The sequence below is a fragment of the Haliotis rufescens genome, unplaced genomic scaffold (genome assembly GCF_023055435.1).
Source record: "Haliotis rufescens isolate VD_foot unplaced genomic scaffold, xgHalRufe1.0.p SCAF_14, whole genome shotgun sequence".
NCBI lineage: Eukaryota > Metazoa > Mollusca > Gastropoda > Lepetellida > Haliotidae > Haliotis > Haliotis rufescens.
The window spans coordinates 22,555,420-22,573,418 of record NW_025963824.1 but is presented as its reverse complement, the minus strand read 5'-3'; the positions used below and the strand labels follow the sequence as shown (position 1 = coordinate 22,573,418).

The 17,999-nt window shown below is 37.9% G+C and overlaps 1 protein-coding gene across 2 annotated transcripts; it reads left to right on the top strand.

Annotated features, from left to right (window-relative positions):
* Positions 1-460: 460 nt before the first annotated feature.
* LOC124115129 (ras-related protein Rab-11B) lies at positions 461-17,667 on the top strand. 2 transcript variants are annotated; one of them, XM_046475958.2, is made up of 6 exons: positions 461-757; positions 7,708-7,819; positions 10,964-11,047; positions 12,503-12,696; positions 13,392-13,472; positions 13,988-17,667. In XM_046475958.2, the coding sequence occupies exons 1-6, from the start codon at positions 718-720 to the stop codon at positions 14,125-14,127; spliced, it is 651 nt and encodes a 216-aa protein (XP_046331914.1). In that variant the 5' UTR covers positions 461-717; the 3' UTR covers positions 14,128-17,667. The 2 variants fall into 2 exon arrangements, with proteins under 2 accessions (XP_046331914.1, XP_046331913.2); XM_046475957.2 differs by lacking the exon at positions 461-757 and adding an exon at positions 5,882-5,982.
* Positions 17,668-17,999: the final 332 nt, after the last annotated feature.

Here is a 17,999-nt window from a genome sequence, read left to right as displayed (position 1 = left end):
TTAAGGTAGGTCACGGCATGAGGACTATTGTATTCTTCCCCGGGAATCCTTTTAGGGATAAATGGAGGACACTTTTAAAAGAGTACGTGCCTCTATTCTCATTTGGGGAAAATCTTTAAATTCAGCCCGTGACTGGTATATGTCCACCAAGAAGCTGGTATAAAGAAATTAGAAGGCAATATGTTTCATATCCAAAATAAAACATAAAGCGTAGATCAGTAGACCTCGATATCTATAGAGATCTATATAGTTTCAGCATGCAAGATGATGATACTCCCAAATCAAACTATTTAATCTTACATTTTTTTCGGCTGTGCGTATGGTGCAGTATGATTCAACATGTTTATTTATTATTGCGTTGGGAATTACTTTCAATGTCTATCCTTTTCGTATCTAATATAAACCAGACTCGATATACGTTGTTGTCAGACTACTTCACTTCCGCTTACTGTGGTGACGTCATTCCATGCGCAGTCGACCAAGGGGCGTTGAATGGTCCGCCATATTGGTTACAGAGAAGTGAATTGACGACGATAGTATTGGCTGTCATCGGCCTTAATCGTAATCATCTGCGTTTGTGGTGTTACTTTTCCATTTGAACTGTGTTTGCTGAAGTTTTCAGTAGGCGCTAGATAATTATTGTTTCCCATTATAATCTGTTATTGGGACATCTAGGCATTTGTTTACAAGCGTCTGCCAAGCGGAAGAGCAAAGAAAATGGGCACTAAGGATGATGAATATGACTATCTTTTCAAAGGTAAGGTGACACCAGTCAAATGCGACATCGATTATCAGTTTAAGTGCGGAGTGTGGATGTATACAGATACGGTTCGTCTTGTTAGTTGATTTGTATGCTAGATGAGAGTTGGTGCTACACAACTTCCATTTTGACTTCGTTTGACAAGGACGGAAACGACCAACAAACAGGCACCTGCTATATACGATCCAAGTGGTTTATGGGTGAAGTGTCAAACGATTGTCACAAAAACGCAAATGGAAAAGAAAATATCCCCGAATCGACCAGATATAATTCATAAGTAAATATTCTAATGTATCTCTGCCTTGTGGAAATTGATCGATTGGGTCACCTGAGGTTGTATTGTTGCCTCAATAGGATTTAGGTGGGCGTGTACCCCGTATATGTCAAGGCCCATGTTATATGCGTACTTCTTCATATCGGATTTATTTTTGATTATGTGTGTACAATCATTAGTGTGTTTTACAGCAACCAAATAAGACATTATTTTCTGACAATTACAGTTGCTGAAAAATCATTCTTAGCCTGATTTAGATCATTGTAGGTGTCTAAACAATGCCAACTTGATCTGATATGTTTGCTTGTACATTAATCTAATCTTTGCTTTATTTTAAATGTTTATGGATTACTAAGACTTTATCTTACATCCTATTGGTTAGGAAGTGTAAAAAAATTGTCTGAAATGTCAGTAATGCAATTAGTGGTACAGGTATCCTTGGCTTGTTCCGTGAGTGATTAGATCTAGGTTATACTATAGGACTGGTGTAGCATATCAAGCAGGTGTGTCAGTGCATTTGGTATGCATGGCATGAAGCTAGTCAAACTTTATACGAAATGTTGCCAACATAATTTTTGTCACAAATTCAGTTCACTGTCAAATTATTAATTTCACAGGTGGCAAAAACATGAACTTTATATTATTTCCCAATGAATGGAAAAAGGAGTCTGTTTGCTACAGATAAACATTTTCCACTATCTTGAAATAATGGTGGAATATGATCATGATACATATGTTTGTTGTTTAACGCCACACTCGACAGTATTCCAGCTATTTGCCGATGGCCTGTAAATAGTCAGAGTCTGGAGCAGACAGTCCCGTGACACCACGGATCATTGCTCATAATATCTATCAGGGAATGATGACATGAAATCAACCAAGTCGTCGAACCCGACCACCTGATCCATTTGGTAGGTTCTTGCGGCTAGCAAAGGATGCTGCGGAGCAATTCTAACAATTGGTCCCAATGGCAGTGTTAGAAATTGACACTAGTCCTGTAGTCCTTGTCAAATTGCCCAATAGTTAAGGTATCCTCAGGACTAGTAGAAATTTGCCATTTTTAAGGGTTTTACTATATTTTGTCATTATAAGGACTAGTGGACTAAAACTGTTAGTTTCTACCGCAGCAATGGGGTATGATATGGTGGAATTTGGTCTCCAATTAATATCAGTTGTTGACCAAGTTCACTGAGGTATTAAGGGCATACATTGCAAAACATCTTGACAATGTGTACAAGAGATTGCAAGACATCATTAGTTTAATTAACTGGAACTTTTGGTACTCCGTGGAGTAGAAGAATTTGCACAAGCCTGCTATCCCAAATCTTTGTTGGTATCTTTGGTCTTGTTTAATGTCAGTGAATTATCACTTTTTGGCCATTGGACTGGAAGGATTATATATTCAGTTGCTAGAGAGTGTCATTCTCATCTGTAATCAGGAGGTGAGATGAAATGGGGTTTAACATCCTGTTGCAATTATTGTGACATATGGGTGTGTGTTAGTCTGGATGAATGTCACTGTTATAGTGCTAGCCCACTGATGTACCATGCAACAGATCCGACCAATCCTTGTTTTATCCCCTTGATGCTGGGCACAAGGCAGGGTAACAAGAGTACCAACTTTTATCGTCACGAGGCGGAGTGTCTTTAATCAGAATGCTCATCATCCTGATCATGCAGATGGGATACAAACAGCTTCAGCAAAAGAGAGGGATTAGTTGAAACCTTTTGTTGCATAGCTGCTGGCTTCAACACTGACCGTTCTGGAGCTGTCCATCATTGATAATATCCCCTTCACTTTGTATACCTTTGCAAAAGAGAAATCATGTTTCTGAAATACAAGTCGGCGATAGAAACTAACATTTTTAGTCCACTAGTCCTTTTGATCATGACATCTGGCTATCCATATAGATCTTAGAGATAGATAATCGTTAACTAAGTATCGATCACTTATTGTTAATATCAGTGAAGTCACTTTGAGCAAATATGCCTAAAGTTCAGAGACAAAGCAACATATTTCACGTCACTGGTGAATGGTAACATATTTATCCATAGTTTATGTACAGTATTATCAGTGACACAATTTTCATATCAATAAACGTTAATATGTCTTCCCAGCAATTATAATTCCAATTACAGCATTAGAAATTGGCACTACCGAACTGCCCAATAGTAAAGGTATCCTAAGGGCTAGTAGAAAATGGCCCATTTTAAGGGTTTTGCTATATGTTATCATTATAAGGACTAGTGGACAAAACCCCTGAATTATCAATCTTTTTAGCCAGCCATAATAATAATTGTTACATATACGTACAAATTGTACAGTTATCATGGCACACAAACTGATCATGAATCATGATAACTTTTCTAAGGTCTGGGTCAGCCCCACAGCTATTCTGTATAAGTGACCATGACACATTAATATGTCATGCTTGTGCTTGAGTTACATCATTTGCATCCAGGAAACTTACATAACCACATGCTTGTTGGTGATTGACTGCCATCTACAATACTACATAGTCAAAGTAGCCTTTCCAGCCTGTCTGTTGACAGGAACTTAATTGATTTTCTGTCCCTACGTCACTCTGTATTATTTCACATTTATCATGTAGAACACAGGTTTGACAGTTAACATGGTGAACGAGGAAGGGACATGAGCTAGTTGGCTACCAACCTGTACTGGATACAAGGTGGTGTGTATGTGGTTCATGAAGTTACTACAAACAGGAATGTCATGGGTGACATCTGTTGTGTTACATTAAAAAAACCCATTTGATTTTCATTGTCAAACTTATTAATCCCACTGTTCAATTATTGAACGTATGAAAATGACTAATGCCACAAGTAGTCTTTTTAAAAGACTTTTTGATCTACTGGTTCCCACATACTGGATCATCATGATTATAGACATGGTAGATCGGCATATCAAATATGATGGCATAAAACCTGTCTCAATCATGTTAAAGGTCTAATAATACATTCCCATTACCAGGGTTTGTTTTCACCTCGGCTCCTGCAGGCACAAGACAGTATGACTGTTTGAATCATTACGCTTTAAAATTTGATTGGTCAGGGTCTGTGACTTTGTTGATAGCATGTTATTGTACCCCTATATGGTGGGATGTTTCTTATGTAGTATCAATTACTTCTTTGTCTTGCCAAGATGCAGTTATTTACAGGCAATCGACATAAAGCTGGAATATACCTCATAACAACTAGCTCTCGTGGGAGAGCGGAAGGTCTGGGGTTTGTTCCCCGGCATCATACCAAAATATGTTAAACAATGTTACTTGTTGTTACCCTGTCTGGAGCTTGGCATAAAGGGGCTAAAACAAGGACTGGTTGGCTTGGAGTCAGTATGCTGTGTCTGAGTGGGGTATTCATGTTAACTTTCGGCATGGTATCTCAGTAAGCTAGCACTATAAATCTGCTTTAGTCCGGACTAGTACAAGCAGACACACACACGTGGATGCACGTCGCTATGTAAGTGTGATAATCTTTGATGCGACGTTAAACCCAATTTCACCTCACCTCATAACAACTTTCACTGTCACCACACTTGTCTCAGTAATTAACAAGTGTAACTCTCGCAGTGACTGCCACTATGTTCATGATGTTTCTTACTTTGATATGGTTCGTTTGTAACTTAATAGCAGTGTAGGAAATTAATCATGGAAGTCGAGAGGTTTGTCATAACCATGATGTTAACAGTTAAATAATTAAGGATAGAATTCAAGTCCTAGAGAAAAAGATCTTGAGTGCCACAGGAAGCCGCATAATTTTGAACACTGGACATGATGGAAAGGTTGATGTATTTACAATGCTTTTTGAAATACAAGCTAAGCTACGTTCATTTTTAGCTCACCTGACAAATTACAATGAAATCTCCATAAAGTGGGTATCTTAATGCTTAAATCAACCACATTTTCAATGGAGAACGCAACAAACTAAATGCATGTGCACCCGGTTTGTTGTGGTCTGCATGATTCACTGTCTTTGCTTCCATTGAAAATTTAGTAGGTTTTGTGTGACTCTTTCTATTTAAAGTGTGAAAATATCCCATGGTTGGGTTGCTCTCGGCTGGTTTTCATTGGTAGGCCTAATTCAAGTGAACTTTCAGGAAAGATTTTAATCCATATGTTCTGTTTTGTGCCCATCTTCAGCTGATCATATGCCCATCGTAAAAAGATCTAAAGATACAAGAAATTAGAATTCTTGAAAGATAAAGAAAAATTATCACTATCTACTTGGATCTAAAACTATTGATACATGCATGGCACAATATCTCCTTGTGTTGAAAATGTTTTTTGAAGTATACAGATTAAGAAATTGTATATGTGGATGATAATTTCTTGTCTGATTATTGGGTGTTCAGTTAACTCAGTTCATTCTGGTAATTATCCCTACAGATAATACTCAAGTAAAAAATTGCAATAATAAAAAATACACATTATCCGATAAATGAAAACATTTTATGCCACTGTCAAAACAGGAGACATGTTGCAGTGAGTTCTCTCCCTTTGCAACCGGGAAAGGTAGTTTGAGCTCCAGAAATGTAATGATCATGATGATATTGTTTAATTTTTTTTATTAGTTTTATTTTTTCAATTTAACATGATGAATGTCATTTATGTTTTGTGAGTGAGCTATGGTTATTATTTGATTCTTACTCATTTCCAAGTTCCAGGCTGGCTTGTTCATGTAATGACTATTAATAGTCCTGATAGTAATGATAAGCGGTGAGTCATACTTTGTTTACAAACAGGATCTCCTGCACTCCATATGCTACATATACCCACTACTTTACCACTGTGTCATTACTGATCACATCTTGTGTAGAAGGAACTCAAACTGTTTCAGGGAGTTGTAGAAATGGACAGTTTTTACCATTCATTTTTGATTATGAAACAATATTTTCCAGACGATGACGTTGATTTTATTCTTAAATGTAAGTAAGCAATGGTACAATATTTTTACATTTATTTTATCAATATCATGCTTATTCCAACTGTTGATTATTCACGTTTGTGATTTGTTCTCATGCAAGTGTTTTCTGTATGTGTAGTTGCTATTTGATCATGTTGATGCTCAAATGTTAGAAATCAAAGAGGGTCTTCTGGCCTTGATGCTTTGATATAAATCGGTCCAGGTTCTTTTCTCATTTGTAAAATGTGTGAAGCCCATTTCTGGTGTTTCTCGCCGTGATCATGGTGATATTGCTGGAATATTGCTAAAACTAAAAGAGGTAGAAAAACATCCTCACTCATTGATTCATATATATATACATGTATCATTAATCAGCTTTCTTTATTATGATATCTCAACTGTATCAGTGTTTTGACATATTATGGTACTTATTTTTGGTACTTATTTCACCACTGTGTTCATCAGTAATGTTTGGTAGCAGTTTGATGTTGGGTAGTACAAACCTTACCATAACACCTGCAAGTTTTTGTTTTTGGGAGTGGGGGTGTAAATATTCCACCAGGCAAAATAAACGCACAGGGGTTTTATTGTTCCAAGTCCAACTAAAAGCTCTGAAAATGAACAGCATAAATTGGACTTTTAAAGTCAGTTAACTCTCTTGCCTCGGGAAGATGCTATACTGTCTGGTCCAGACTCAATTATTTACAGACCGCTGTCATGTAGCTGTAATATTGCTGAGTGCAGTGTTAAAAAACAAACAAACAGAACCTTAACCTTAATTGTGCATGTCGACTTTCTGAAACTCAAAATAGATATTCATACCATTGCTGTTTATTACACACAACACAATGCTGAGGAGCAACACTTCATGCAATACTTAGTTTCAACCCTTGCCGAACTTGGCTGGAATTCCTGGGCTCGATCATAGCGCCACCAGTGGTTATTACGAGTTATGTCCCTTCCGAGCCTCTCCCATGGATCAATCAGATACCACCTCTCATGTCGCTTGCATCATCTTCCCGAGGCGAGGGAGTTAACTGACCACAAAAAGTCCAGTTTCCACCCTTGCCGAACTAGGCTGGTATTATGGAGTTCCATTTTGGCTGGACTAACGAGTCTATGCAAAGTCCAATCAAAATCGCGCACCGAAATCGAAATCAGCTTAGTAAACTGTCATGCAGATTTCGGTCGATTGTCCCTTCTGAGCCTCTCCTATGGACCAATCCGATTCGATCACTTACATTTGTTTCAAACAAAATGGCGGTGCTCAGTCAAGATGATCTGATCGATAATCAAGATCTATATTGTGATAAAACGGATCTTACATTGCCAAGTGCATCAAATCATGCGGGCACCTTGATTATAAACATGAAAGGTTTGGAAAATATCTGTTGACGAGTTGGTGGTGCACATGTTTTGCAAATCCTGCAATCGACCGAAATCTGCACAACAGTTTAGGAACCGGATTTAGATTTCGTTGCGAGATTTTGATTGGACTATGCATAGACTCATTAGGCCAGCCAAAATGTAACTCCATAATACCAGCCTAGTTCGGCAAGGGTGGAAACTGGACTTTTATAGTTAGTTAACTCTCTTGCCTCAGGAAGCTGACAGTATAGATGGTGATGGTAGTTCCCAAACTTACCATGCTTAATGAATTAATGTTTTTGTCTGACATCAGACCTAAGAAATGCTTTCTTGCCTCTTTGTGAGACATGTGATTACTGAGTGTTACTTTATGTTACAGTTGTCCTGATTGGAGACTCAGGTGTGGGAAAGAGTAATCTACTGTCAAGATTCACCAGGAATGAGTTCAACTTGGAGAGCAAGAGCACAATAGGAGTAGAGTTTGCCACAAGGTGAGTTGAAGATGAGAAATGCAGATCAAGGTGATCCTTGTCTAATTTGCTAAGCGTTGCACACACAGTGACACAGGAGCATTACTGGTCTGAGGAACTGTCAACAACTTCCCCTGCTGAGTTGAGTCCTTACATCATGTAGATGACAGCTTCCAAGTACAATAGTCACCCTTATTATGATCTTGGAATGTATGCATAACATACTGGTCATGAATTATTCCTAAGCGTTACAGCACACAGCTATTCCTCTTATCTGTGACGGGATCTGAGGTCTGTCCCAACTGTGTTCCAAGTTTATTTTCAAATTTCAATTGTTACACGTTGTTCCTCATGCTTGCAATATTAACTATGGTAGGCTGCCCAGGATTGGCCAGGCACTTAAGAGAAAGACTTATTAATTAAACATATTATACAATATTTCTTGCAACAGTAGCATGAAAAGAATTGGACAGTTAGAATCAATCATTGCATCAGAGTAGCTAATCAATAATTTATTATGACTTATCAGACAATCACTGATGGATATTACAATCGACCACACAAGCAGACTCCATGAATTGAGTTCATGCATATTTCAGACAAGTGGTTTATGTAAACAAGATTTAATTCGAAAACAGGTAATCATTACAGATTTTCACTAATCTCAGGCCCAAGATGCAGGGATTTACCAGGGCTTTCTATTTGTAAGTCCTAGGATGCTTTTGAGGGGTCCTTGGAATGAAAATGGTGATCCCAGTGTGACGATTGTACCAAGAAGTAAATTTTTATCAAGTATCACACCTTTTGTATGCACAATCCACATGATTTTTGGATGGAATCTGACATTCCTAATTTGAAACAAAACTTAGTGATGTGTGAAGAAATTTGGACATGGACTATAATATATAGTTGCAGATGATTTGACATTAACAATAGATTTATTGATTTGATCAACCATAAAATTTTGTATCCCATTGATTGAACTATGCAAATTATTTACAATGTTCACCTCCTTTTATTTTTTTTTAGGTGTATGGACATGTTGGAAGCAATATTTTTATGTCTGTGTCTCGCCCTACCACCAAATTAAACTGACACTTGGCAGCAACTCCACTAATTTTAGGTTATCATGGTTACAGGAAATATTGTTCACACCTTTGACCACTCAAACTCAAGTTATGTGGAACTTAGACACCCATTACAGGTTTCAGTGATAAGTATTTAAATTAACTGCTTTTCAACTGCTGGAATTGTTAAATCAGTCCTTGAAAAGTGCTAGAATTTAAATACTATAGTAATAGGTACAGACCTCTTGAACATGTGGAAAGATTTGTTAGATAATCAATTTCTTTAAAAAAATGATCACTCATATTTCATAGCTTTGTTTACTTCCCTGTCAGATTGAGTAGCATTATGATAGGGTTCCTGTAGCCATTGATATGTGAAGGAATGTGACGAATGTATCAGGTTCTAACTATTAAGGAAAACTTGACTCTCTTATTATTGATCCTGAGGATGTTGAAAATGTTTCATTTGAACTTTCAGTTTCAGGTGATTATTTGACCTATTTGGATAAGTGATAAAGTCTTTGAAAACAGTTTTGATTTCGTATATCTGTGACCCAGTGGTGATTCTAAGTTAGAATTGGTCCCCAATTACCTGTGCATGTGAGATGTAACTCAATGGATTGGGTAGTCAGGCTGGGTGACATGGTTGACAGCTTGTTATCATTCCTCGATGACATGGCTTGCTGCTCAGTATATGATATATCATATGACAATCGTTGGATTATCTTGGTCCAGAATTGATTATTTGCAGTCCACTGTTCTTTAACTTGAATATTGCTGAGTGCATCGTTAAGCATCTAATATGTATATGAACCCTGTATTTGTTAACAGTGTTCCCGTTTACCGGTAATTACCAGTTTTTAACAGTAAAATTAGGTAGTGACTGGTAATTTGTGTGTTGCCAGTCCCTGTGGACCGGCACATTAAGTATGTTATCTGTGTTGTTGAACAAAACATTGGCAATATTCATATAAGTATATTTTTTTAATGAAGTCAGCTTATCTGTTCGTGTTACAATCAGGGTTTCTCCTTGTCTATTTTTAGTGCAAGGAAATAACATTTTGCTTTCCTTTGAGGTTAAATATATATATTTGTAGCGACTTAGTCTCGAGATATTCAAAATTAAAAGAGAAAATTGTGACTGAACTTTGTGTGAATGACTAGAGATCTAAGTTACTTCGGAGATCACGTCATTGCATTGCAGTGTTCTGTTTGTTAAATGTTGGGACTGACAAATATTGGAAGGGACTGGTAATTTTTAGAGTTTCCAGTCCACTAGGACAAGTAGTTTCAAAAGGCAGCTGCTGTTATGTGACAAAGAAAGATCTAGTGCTAATTTCAAACGTCTGCCCCATCATTTGTGTTGATGATTAAATCCATAATGCTAGTATTCAAATGAATGTACAGATTCTGACTTTTATTGCCCGCCTCCATTGTGTAGTTGAAAGAGCATCTGTCAGGTGAGCGGAAGGTCTGTGGTTTGATCCCTGGCCGCATCATACCAAAATATGTTAACAGATGGTACTTGTTGTTACCCCGCCTTGCACTTGGCATTGGGTGATAAACCATGGACTGATCGTCTTGGTGGTTTTGGGAGTCATGTTATACTTCGGCATGGTATCTCAGTGGACTAGTTAGAACTGTAAAACCGGCATAAGTCTGTATAAGTACAAACAGACACAACACGTGTATGCGACCTGTGAAAAACCTGGTAGAGACTTCGGTAACCCATGCTTGCAGTAAGAGGTGACTTACGGGATCGGGTGGTCATGCTCACTGACTTGGTTCATGCATGTCATCGTGTCCCAATTGCGTGGATCGATGATCATGATGTCAATCACTGGATTGTCTGGTCCAGGCGTTAAACAACAAACACAAATATGAATGTAGCAATGATCTTGAATGCAATGTTTTAACTCCATTTCACCTCCCCCTTGCCTGATTTGTATGTGTTAGTTTCTACTGCTGTATTGCTGTAATTTGTAAATGCAGGATGTGTATAAAGTGTGATTTTGGTTAACTTTCTTTTCATGTAAACAGTGAACATAGATACAAGTACATTTGTCATGTTAAAATCCTGTATAATTGTGTGTTTCAGGAGTATACAGGTTGATGGCAAGACAATTAAAGCACAAATCTGGGACACTGCTGGGCAGGAGAGGTATAGAGCCATCACTAGTGCGTAAGTGTTTGTCCATTGCTTGTCAGTTTCACATACATGTATCTGGTACAGGTAGAAATCTTATACATACAGGGGTGTCCAATTAGTAAAGCCCGCCTTGCCCAATCCGTGAAAACAAAGTGCATGGCAAGTGGGAAAATATCATTTGGTTGCCCTCGGACAAGTATAAAAATCAGCTGTGTTAACTTTAAAACTTAGAAGATACATCGTGTGCTTCGAAAATTATTTGTAATTACCTCCCTTTACACAAATTTCTTGCTGGATAAGACTGGTTCCCTGCACCAATGCTTCACATCTGCTGGCTGGCTGTTGTGTAGCGTTGGCAGCAGAGGCAGGGGACCTGTCAGCCATGGGTCGATTTAACTGCTGGCCCGTTGGCCCGTGACCAGTTTAAATTAGAAAGGGCTGTTTGAAACATAAAGCTAGTCAAAATTTCACCCCTTTCCGTTCATAAAAAGATATATGTCGATCATCTCAGTAGAATGACAACTGGATGCCATTTTGTAATGTTGTGTGCAGCATCTTTTAATTGCTCATAAATCATCATGAAAAGAGGCAAATGGAAGCCAAGATTTATCCTCAGAGTGCAGGAAAAGGTGTTTAATGGGTGAGGGGTTATCAAAATTGCAGATCCCCCGCTAGGTGGCAATGCAACCTCAGGTTCAGCCACTTGGCTGGCCTCCACCATTTAGTTGTATGTCAGTTAGTTTGGAGAAGGGCCGTAACTTTTAAAAGGAGCAAGCCCTGCTGGCTTAGTAAATTTTTATGTTAAATCTAACCCTTCAGTCTACTCACAGTTTAAAAATCTAAATTGGAATTCCAGCGGTTAATTCTGATAGTTACTTAAACGTTATCAAGTCGAGATGTCAGTGTACACGTTTCCAAGTTCCGAATGGATTTTTTGCTACTGAACTGTCAATCTATTAACCAATCAAACATCGTGTGTTGCTAGACATCATATTTTCGGTTTAACTGACATGGCTTTTCATTAGGACAAGTTTTTCAATGTAAAGACAAGGACAACTGAAAATATAAGCGATTAGAAGCGTAAAACACTACTGGGAAAGCACAAAACATATGGGAAGAAAATGGAAGCAAGAGTTCCAATATTCTTGGTTGGCGAGTTGCAGTGGCTGACCCACGATAGTGAAACTGGCTTGTCGCTGTGTTTTCTCTGATTTAGCAGGGCAAGTTGGAAATCAGACTGAGCAAGTAGAATTTTTGAGTTTACTTTCCCTTGGGCAAGTAGTAAATTTTGGTATTTGAATACCCCTGACATAGTTTGTGAATTTGATGCAGGAATGAAAATTAATCCTAAATTTTGATATTGAGAGAAATATTTAAGATGAATTTGCTGAGCTGTAATGGTTTCCTTTCTTGTGGAGAGGCAGTTTGTATCTCCAAAACTTTAACTTGTCAATCAAATGTTTCACCCTGTCTGTGTTTTTTTTCCAGATATTACCGAGGAGCTGTTGGCGCCCTGCTAGTATATGATATTGCCAAACATTTGACATATGAAAATGTGGAGAGGTGGCTGAAGGAACTTAGGGATCATGCAGACCAAAACATAGTCATAATGCTGGTGGGGAACAAGAGTGACTTGAGACATTTACGTGCTGTACCCACAGATGAGGCCAAGGCATTTGCAGGTAACAGGGACAAATACACAACCCCATGCTCATTACCTTGGAATCAGTTATGAATCACCAAATCATATTAGTATTACATTGATTATAAGTTTGGTTTATTATGATGATATTTTGTTAGGCCTCTTCAAATTGATATGGTATTAAAGATCAGCAAAAATACCCAATTTAAAAGCGACACGACGGATGCTGCCGTTACTTCATGTCTGACTGCTGTTTAAGTTACAAACAGAGATCTCTCCCTGTTACTTCATTCTCATGTAAAAAATCACTGAGTATGTGTTCTGATTAATCTACAACATTATGACGAACTGAAAGAATAGGTAAGATATTATGTGTAGGCTTCAGATAGTACTTACAAGTAAAAAGGAATTCCATGTTCCTGCTTTTTCTGGTCAAAATATGTTGATATACCGGATGGTTGCAACGCTGGTGGGAAAAGAAATGCCTAATTTGATTTATATGTATTTTCTTACTACTTTCCTTTATGCATTTTGGTTGTGACTAAATGACTGGTGCCAAATGTTTCTATCATCATGACGTAGCCGGACTGTTAATGGTTGTCTGAATTTGTTGTGCCATGCCATTTGCTGAGTGTGTATATAGTCGGCCGTAAATTCTGTCTACACAGGCTTATTTTGGCAGTTCTTTTCACTCTTCAAATAAAATATAACACATATTTTTGTTGTTTTTTTCAGAAAAAAATAATCTATCCTTCATAGAAACATCAGCGTTAGATTCCACAAATGTTGAAGCAGCATTTCACAACATTCTTACAGGTAACTTTTCTTATGTGTAAAATGCTTCTAATCAGTTGACAATTCAAAACAGTTCATGTCAACTTTCACATGTAAGGATAAAATTAATGGATGAACAACTTCTTTATTACAATTAGGAGCAACGTTTCGGTGTAGTTATCACTTACTTGATAACGGTGTTAGAACCTACACCGAAACGTCGCTCCAATTGTAATAAAGTAGTTGTTCATCAATAAATCTTATCCTTACTTAGTACTCCAACTTCTAAATGCCTCTCAGAGAAGTTAACTTTCACATGCTTATAACTTGGAAGAAATGTACATCACCTTGTTTTCCTTTAATATATGTGTAAAATCTTGAATTAACACAAATTTAGTTACGAGACTAGATTTCAATGATCGAGACCTATTCTTTAATAAACAAATATGATTTAGATATTTTACTTTTAACATTTACATTGTTATTGTCCAGGAGTGTGTGCTTCATTAAGGTATGAGTTTATGAATGTCATGAATTATGTTTTTCTCTATTTGCAGAGATTTACAAAATAGTTTCTCAGAAGCAAATCCGTGATAGTCCTGACGACGAAAACTCGCCTAGTAGCAATGTACAGACAATTACCGTTGCGCCCACAGATAATTCCGTGGGAACCAAGAAACAATGTTGTAACGTCTAGGCTCAAATTACTGTCAACTTAAAGCTACATGAGTTGGGAGGAAAGACGAGTTATGGAAGAATTGGAACATGTCTTGTGCAGTTGGGGCCGTGTTCCATGTGGAACGCTGACTAACAAGGGCCACTGAAAAAGGTGGTTACAATGATACGTTTTTGTACATTCATGTGTTAGCCATTTGTGTTATGGTCCGAATCGGGAGAATGAGTTTTTAAGTCCATTAGCAGACCATTGGTGCATCACTTTCGTTCATATCTGATATTGAAATTGTTCATCGATCTCTTAATTATTATTTTTTTCAAATCTTGAATGATTGTAATTCGATCATTACGATAATTGGATAATTCTGTTCACCTGCCACAGTAGTATGCTTGCTCCATGTAAGTATACCTCTTGCATACTTCCAATTCTTATTAGGATTCTAAAGTTAGGAAAAAGCATCTATTTATTAACATAATGTGATTTACAGACTTGATTAAAACAGGTTAGGGACCCTGCAATGCAGTGTGTCTTATAATATTTGTACTGAGGTCACGATGACCTGTTTGCAACCTGTGTCATCCCTATTTGTGATTTGCCCTTGCATAGCTTGATTGATTACTGCATCACTTGTAAGACGCTACTGTGATTACTGGCAGGATACCACTATGATCACTTGTAGAAAACTACAGTGATTGCTCGTATCTAACTTGAGTGATTACTAGTAGAACACCACCATCGTGATCACTTGTAGGATACTGCCAGTTTTCCTGTGGCAGTGGCTGATGTATACATTCCACCTTGTGCTATCCATGGCAGATTGCTGCTACAGTGAAATAGTTCATGATCGAGCGAGTTCTTGTACGTCTTTGCATGCCTGAAGTGCTGTTATGTAGTGGAATGATGTTGACTTCTGCCATGCATGAATCCTTAAATGGGAATCCTTACCAAAATAACGGTCATGATTATGAACAACCAACTAGAAGGCCTTCATCCGAGTAATTTCTCTCCCCCCAAACGACAGACTTTGTCACACAGTACTTAAGGATGTTCACAACCAAGGATCTTAATAAGTATATTCGGCAGTCAACCATGATGATCTTTTTCCCCTTTTTGGAATTACACTTGCTAGCTAGCTGAAATATTGCCGAGTGGAGTGTACAGTACTGTTTGTGAGTTATCTCCCTTTGCAGGTATGGCTTGCTGTATTTTAAGGTTCTTGCATGGCAGTACAGGTTATGATGTGTTATGAATGGACTGAGTGGAAACAACTGTGTACATACACATTGACACACACACACACACACACACACACACACGACCTTGGTTGCCTCTCACAAACTTCAAAGGTTTGTCTTACTTTTGTTTGCGGTATAAAGCTTAGAACATCACTGTTGGTTTGTTCGAATTTGATTAAAGATGACATGATTTAAATCTTAGAATTGTTAAGGTACAATATTTGTTATTGTTGATTATGCAAATCTTGTTAGTGGCAAAGGCATGAAAAGTTGACATATATTTTTTTGTAATTCATTTTGCTGACTTGTTATTAAAATGTTAGGATGTATACAATGCCCCTTGTTAAACTCTTCCTTGTGGAAGAATAAGCTGGTTTAGTTGGTTTGATATAACAGAACTTAGGACTAGAAGGACATGTTGCTTAGAGAAGGCTATTTGGTACCTCTTCAACAAAATGGTCTTGGCACCAAGACTAAGGTAATTGAGAGTAGTGGTAGAAGGCTGCTACAACAGATCCCCAAATCCTTCACCATCAACATGATTCCAGTCAGAATGACGGAACTGAACACACATTAATTCATGTGCCTGAGTTCTAGTCCAAGTCTCACAACACTTTGAGTTTTGGTTGGGTCTTTGTTCTTTGGATCTATAGCATGGTCATTGATGACGATCTTGATAAGGTACTGCCAAACTCCCATCAGCACCCAATTGCTACTAAATAGCAATCGCCATTCTGCGTCAACAGTTTGTCACATTTAACTGAACCAAAACAACCATCAATGTATCATTTAAGGACACTCTTAGTTAAGCTGTTTTGACTGTTGGAAAGTCTCCAGTATTGAGTCTGACATTGCCTGTACAACTTGGTATAGTATTTGTCTAATGAAGAAGACTGCCTCGTTTTGAGAATAATTTTTCACAGTTTTCCAGCGATTTGGTGTGTTCTAGCACTGCTTGTCTCGGCCTTTGATATTGTTTCACTAGGATCTTGAATTGTTCATTCAACTTTGATTGGTGTTCTTAGCTCAAGTGGATGTGATTCTGTGACCAGATTCAGTTTACAAGAACTAGGTTGCCAAAGTAGATTAATTGTGGCAAATTGAGGATGCCATTTAGGAACAAACATGGTCCATATTAACATGACTCTGTCTTGTTGATGAAGCAGAATTGCCATTGCCAAAATCGGGCTAAAATGCTGGTTTGTCTACCCATAACTCCTCTTAAGATCCGAATAATCACCACACTCAGTCCAGATAGTGTGCAATGTGTCACCAGGAAGACTGAACCCAAATAAATGTCGCTTTATGTATATGATATCTGTGATGAATTTTTTGTAGCCGACACTTCATTGTGCCCTTAAGGAAGGGCAGTTCTCCTTCCGAGAATGAATTGTCATGAAATTATTTCTGTACAAAGCTACTTCATGTCTGTAACACACTTGTCGTATTGTCCAATCACAAAATTCCATTTGTTACTTTCCCGCTGTTGGTGTCGCCATTGATTTCTACCTGATGAATATGACCATCTCCACAGTCTTTTCTAAGGCATGGAAATACAATCCTAAAGAGCTGTCAGCTTAGGCAATTGATCCCATTGCTAACCTAGTTTTGACGGGAGATCCAGCTGGTTAATGTGAGAGATCCTTCTTCACCAGCATGTCACAGTAAAACATGGCTGTGGTTGTCAGTACTGTTCTGTTTGTGTAAGAATCCGTGTTGCATTATGTATATTATAAGAATTCAGTTGGGATTGGGGAAAATATGCCTTTGACTATCAAAACAAGTGAGTTACTGTGTATCCAGTTACTTGAAACCTGGCCATTTCTTGTACAGACTTTGTTATTTAAATTCAGTGCACTCAGAAACGATATGTTTGCATTACCTAACGCTTGTATTTATGAAGTTATTCTGAACTGGTTTTGTACACAAGATGCTAAGTACCACATCATTTTGTATCTGAATTAGGAAATATGTGCCGTAGGGTTAAACAATAACCAGGCAGAATAGTGTTCTGTCAGATTTTAGATAATCCTTGAATACTGTAAGGGTGCCTCCCATTACAGGACACAATATTGTGTGGAATACATTGAGAGATGTGTAGAAGTTACTGAGCCTATGGTAGAATACCTCTGAGGCCTCCTGTCTATGTACAGATCTATCCTAGCATGTATGTACACTGTAGCTTGCTGCTCTGCTCCATACAATTGTAAATCATGCCTCTTTCATATGGCCAGGTCTACTGCCTGTAAACTATATATAATATACATATATAATTTCTATCTTGCTATGTAAAATTTTGTGTATTAATAAAGAGCAAATGAACATATGAAATATCTTCTGTCCTGATTGCCAAGAGGTTATCAACAGATCAAATGTCAACACCTCTCTGTGTCTCAATTGTCTTTGTGGCTATTGGGCCTCTTCCTTTTTCAAAGTCCTGGACCTCTGCAAATAGCTGAGATGTTGCTATATTTACTCACTGCTTTTGTTGCGCAGTAACACAGTGACTTACATGGTTGTGGCACAATGACCTGTTCCTGACTGACGGAAGAGGGAGAGGTAACCTAGTGATGAAGATATTTGCCTGTACTGTAGACCCAAGTTTGTTCCCCTCATGGATGAAACCTGTGAAGCTGATAGTTGATGTCCTCAAACATG